At 34.4% G+C, this 5124-nt stretch overlaps 2 protein-coding genes across 2 annotated transcripts; both read left to right on the top strand.

Annotated features, from left to right (window-relative positions):
• Window positions 1-206: 206 nt before the first annotated feature.
• On the top strand, window positions 207-3143 carry TM35_000151560 (glycogenin glucosyltransferase; the record flags this gene model as incomplete). Its single annotated transcript, XM_029025808.1, has 1 exon — window positions 207-3143. One exon carries the CDS (start codon window positions 207-209, stop codon window positions 3141-3143), a length of 2937 nt encoding a protein of 978 aa, XP_028882791.1.
• A 347-nt stretch (window positions 3144-3490) lies between these two features.
• On the top strand, window positions 3491-5062 carry TM35_000151570 (putative kynurenine 3-monooxygenase; the record flags this gene model as incomplete). Its single annotated transcript, XM_029025809.1, has 1 exon — window positions 3491-5062. The coding sequence occupies one exon, from the start codon at window positions 3491-3493 to the stop codon at window positions 5060-5062; it is 1572 nt and encodes a 523-aa protein (XP_028882792.1).
• Between the last annotated feature and the right edge of the window lie 62 nt (window positions 5063-5124).

The following is a 5124-nucleotide window of genomic DNA, read 5'->3' on the forward strand; positions in this document are numbered from 1 at the left end:
ATTTAAGAGAATATATAAACAGGAAAAAGAAGGAGAATAAGGATATTTTGTTGTTTGTTTGTTTGTTTGTTTTTTTCTCTCGTTAAAGAACGAGAGAAGAGACAGTGTAGTGTAGGCGTCCCAAACTATACCTCTAGGCACATAATAATATTAATTGTTATTATTATTATTATATATATATATATATATATATATAATACATATAGATGAAGGCCATGTTTCGTAGAAGACGTTTATGGTTTCGTGTTCATCGTTATCTTCTTCTATTAGTGCTGACATTATATTCCCTTATCACTCTATGTGTACTACATCACATGTTTGGTAAAGGTGAAGTGGGCAATCCTCATCCTCAACAACAAGAACAAGAAGAAAATAATAATAATAATGAACCCGTTGCTACTGATGAAGAATTAGTAGTGATGAAAGAGAGCAAATTACATAATCCTTCAATAAATTTAAAAGAAGAAAAAGAAAAAGTAAAGAAAAAAGTGGCTTATGTTGTAATTATATCAAATGAGAAATATGTGGATGGTGCCCTCGTTGTTGGATTCTCACTCACACAACAATCCACACTTGTCTCTAATGGAGAGGCGGATCTTATTCTCATGTTTCCAGAGAAACGAATATCATTAGAAAGTCAATCTCGACTAAAGTGTGCAGGATGGAATCATGTAATGGAAGTGTACGACTTTTCCATTCATGCCCCAAAAGCACGATTAAAAGATACATTTAATAAATTACATATATTTAATCTTACCATGTATACACGTGTAGCTATATTTGATGGAGATATGCTTATTATACGTAATCCAGATATTGTATTTGATGCCAATCTTCCTAATGAAAACTATATTGGTGCTATTGGAAGTCATTCACGACAATATTTTCAAACAGGTATGATGTTAATTATACCCTCTATTGAAGTTTTAAATATCTTATTATATAAACTTCAACATGATCATCAACAAAGCGATTATAATGGACGAGATGGTAGACTTATAAGAAGTTATTTTAAAGATCGATATATTACACTTCGCCATGCACTTAGTATTCACATTAGACCAGGCGATCCTCTCATTCACCGGGCGATTGGATTACATTATCGTGGAAATTGGAAACCGTGGTTTAATAGAGAAAATCCCCCACCCCCGCCGAAGCGAATTACTCCAGATAATCCTGGACAGGAACTTGGTGAACCCTATCGTCTCTGGTGGAGTGTATATGAACAATTACACCGGCAGTGTATGGCTGTGCGGGATGCCTTTGATTCTCCCACACGAGATAAAAGTGCACCAAATAATTATAATGCCTCAGAGAGTATGTGGTTAATGCGGCACACATCAGAGAGTTATGTACAAGTAATGGAATGGGTAGATACCCAACGGCGGAATTTAACACATCCACATTTGAAAATTGTGGAATCAGAAGAAGGGGCTTCCTGTGATGAGGCTTGTCAAAATACCCCAATAACTAATTCTAATAATAATAATAATAATAATAATAATAATAATAATAATAATAATAATAATAATAATAATAATAATAAGGAAACTTTACGATGTGTAGAAAAGGCGTTAAGTTTTGTTTCTGTGAATTCAGAAGAAACATTACATGGTATTTTTCACTGTGAACACACTACATTAGACTATCCAGCTTCTTATCATCCATCCTTTAATGTTCAAACGAGTTCTTGTTATCTTAATTCTCTATTCGGTAAACGGGAAAGACCAACCTGTGCGGCAAAGGCTCCATTATACCGACGTCTTTGTACATGTATTCCATCATCAGAGTATAGTGATAATATTTCATTTATTCCATTTGGATCGCATGAGACTTCGAATATATTAACAACATCCACTTTGCAGTCAAATCAAACAAGAGAAAATGAAAAACGTAAAGATGATGATGATGATGATAATGATAATAAGAAGAAGGAGAGTTTAGCCTGTACTAGTTGGTTACCCAAACGTATATATAATGAAGAGGAGATAACACGTAGTAGAGATTGTGCCACATTTCTTTCTCAATGGGAACGTGTGGAAGTTATTCCCCGTCAATATGAGGCCCGAACAATAAAATTTCGTTTTTATTATAAAAATGGAATACAAGCAATTGTGAAAGTGGAACAACTCTCATTTCCATTGGAACCTCATGCGGAGTATGCAGCCTATGCTACTTCTCTCTTATTGGGTATTGGATTAATTCCACCCACTACTCTTTTGACCATCTCGCCTATATTCCTTCGTCAGGCATTAAATCAATATGTAAATGAAACGGAAAAGAAATTTCTTCAACGGGAATTATGGTGGATGCGAAAGGAAAATAATAATAATAATAATAATAATAATAATAATAGTGGAGATGCGTTAGTGTGTGTGAGTGTACAGTTGTGGTCTCCACATCCTGTAATCTCCTTTACCCAACTCACACCTCCTCTTACAGAGATACTATTTGAAGAATGGTTAAGAGTTGGTAGTAGTGGTAATGATAATAATGAAAATGACAATAGTGATAAGGATGATTTAAATAAGAATAAGAAGAAGAAGAGAGAAGTTGTTTATAGTCCTGCGATGATGGAAGATATAGCCACGATGATCTTTTTAGATTATATTATTGGGAATGAGGATAGAAGTTTTACACATAATGCCTTCGTCGTTGTGAAGAGAGAAAATGACATTCAACTCATTATGTTAGATCATGGGAAGAGTTTTCACATTGAAAGTGAAGTGATACCAGGAAATATGTTGTCTTCACAAAAGAAAAAACAAATATTATTCACAACGGCTGAGGAAAACAACATCACAACACCCATTCCAATGTGTAAAATACCAGAAATTATTTTACGTCAAGCATTACAACTTTCACGTAAACGATATGAACCATTGAATTCACTCTTACAGTTTAATAATAATAATAATAATAATAATAATAATAATAATAATAACACTGTGAATGAAGATGATATTATGAGAGAAGATAAAAGTCTGTATTGGTTGCTATTACAGAGAATGGCACCGATAAATATCACCTGGCTGTTATCAGAGAATAGTTTTACAGCTGCACAGCTTCGATTGGAAAAGGCATTACAACATTTTGCCCACTGTGTAGATATTTTCGGTTTCCAGTATGTTATCGGTGGTTAAAAAAGAAAAGAGAAAAGAGAAAATTCATATTTCGACTCCTCTCTTTTTATTTTTATTATTGTAGAATCTCAACTTGTGCTTGCTAAATATATTTTTCTCCATAAATGGAATACATACTTATTAATTTGTTTACTTTATTATTATCGCTTTCACTCTTTCTCACTCTCTCAAACTGTGTGTGTGTGTATATATACTCTTGTTTAGTAAAATAAATAATTCTCCTTTTTATTCTTTTTATTTCTTTTCTTCTTTATATATATATATATATATATATATAATCTCTATTATTAAAAGGGTTGGGCTTTCTTTTTTTCTTTTTGGAAAGAGGTGTGATTTATTCATAAACAATGCGTGTGATTATTAACGGTGGTGGTCCTGTTGGATGTATGGCCGCTCTTATCATGTTACAATATACTTCTGATGTCACTATTGTTGAGAGACGCAGTGATATTCGAATTGGCAGTATTCATTCCGGTCGAAGTATTAATTTGGTCCTCACATCTCGTGGACTTAATGCCTTACAACAGGTGGGATTAAAAGAAGCGGCTTTAGCTATTACAGTGAAAGTAGAAGGTCGTATTATTCATCCAGTGGATATGGAATATGATGAGGAACCTGTTTTTCAACCCTATGGATTAGATGATACGGAAGTTAATTATTCCATTTCACGTACAAAAATCAATCAACTTCTTTTACAAGCCGCAGAAGATCGTGGAGTAAAAATTTTGTGTAATTACAAATTAACAGATATCTCCTTTGAGACCATGACTGCTACTTATACATGTAGTCATATTGGAACTGTAACCCTTCAAGCGGATTTATTTATTGGTGCGGATGGTCTTTCAAGTGTGACTCGCAAAGTAATGGTTCGTCAATTACGAGCGGAGGGAATCGCCGTAACGGAAGAAATTGAACGTCTTGGTATAAGTTATAAAGAAATAACATTTCCAAGTAAAAAGACTGCAGATGATAATAATGATAATGGTAATAGTAATAGTAATAGTAATGGCGTGTTGAAGTATCCAATGAATAGTAGAGGATTACACATTTGGCCTCGTGGGGTACATTTCTTAATGGCCCTTGCAGATCTTCAACCAACCTTTACAGGCACCATGTATTTACCAGATGGATCCGCTACTATTAATGTACCTGAAAATACAGAAGGACTTCCAGAGTTTGAGGAATTTACTTCAGATCCTTCTTGTATTGAAAATTATGTGCAGAAGTATTATCCAGATCTTCCACATCTTGTACCGGATTATAAAGAACAACTTCAACAACATCCCGCTTCTTTACTGGCTACTTTACATGTTTCTCACTGGCATCATTCCCATCGAGTGGTGTTGATTGGAGATGCGGCGCATGCCATTGTACCTTTTTTCGGTCAAGGACTTAATTTGGGATTTGAGTCTGTCATGTTATTGGATTGTTTTCTCAATCGTCACTATGCATTTCCAGAGGAGGCAAGTCTGGCCCGTTCCCCACGGGGTTTGGAATTAGCCTTTGAGGCCTATGAGAAGTATCATCATCCCTCTGCAGATGCCATTGCTAATTTGGCAAAGGAGAACTTTGTAGAGATGTCTTATAAAGTTGGATTGGCAGAGTTTCGCCGGCGTAAAGATTTGGAAAAGTGGATAGAAGCACGATATAAAATGAAATTTCGATCTCGTTACTTTCTTGTTACCAAAACACTTATTCCTTATCACTTGGCACAGAAACTTGGATCCAGAATTGATGCTTGTCTAACAGATATTATAAATAAATGTGATGCTTCTAAAGTTGGTATTGATACGCTCTCAAAATATGAAATTGAGGCAAGTATTGATAAACATATTACACCCTTTCTTCAGGCAAATGGAATACATTTGGCAGATCATTTGTTTAATTACTATCCAAAGAAGCATGAGGTGTGCTCGTAATCAGTTTGGTATTTGTCTATTTCTCTGTTTCTGTGCTTGAATATATATATATATATATATAT

Source organism: Trypanosoma theileri, assembly GCF_002087225.1.
Source record: "Trypanosoma theileri isolate Edinburgh chromosome Unknown TM35_Tth_15_V1, whole genome shotgun sequence".
NCBI classification, from domain to species: Eukaryota; Euglenozoa; class Kinetoplastea; order Trypanosomatida; family Trypanosomatidae; genus Trypanosoma; species Trypanosoma theileri.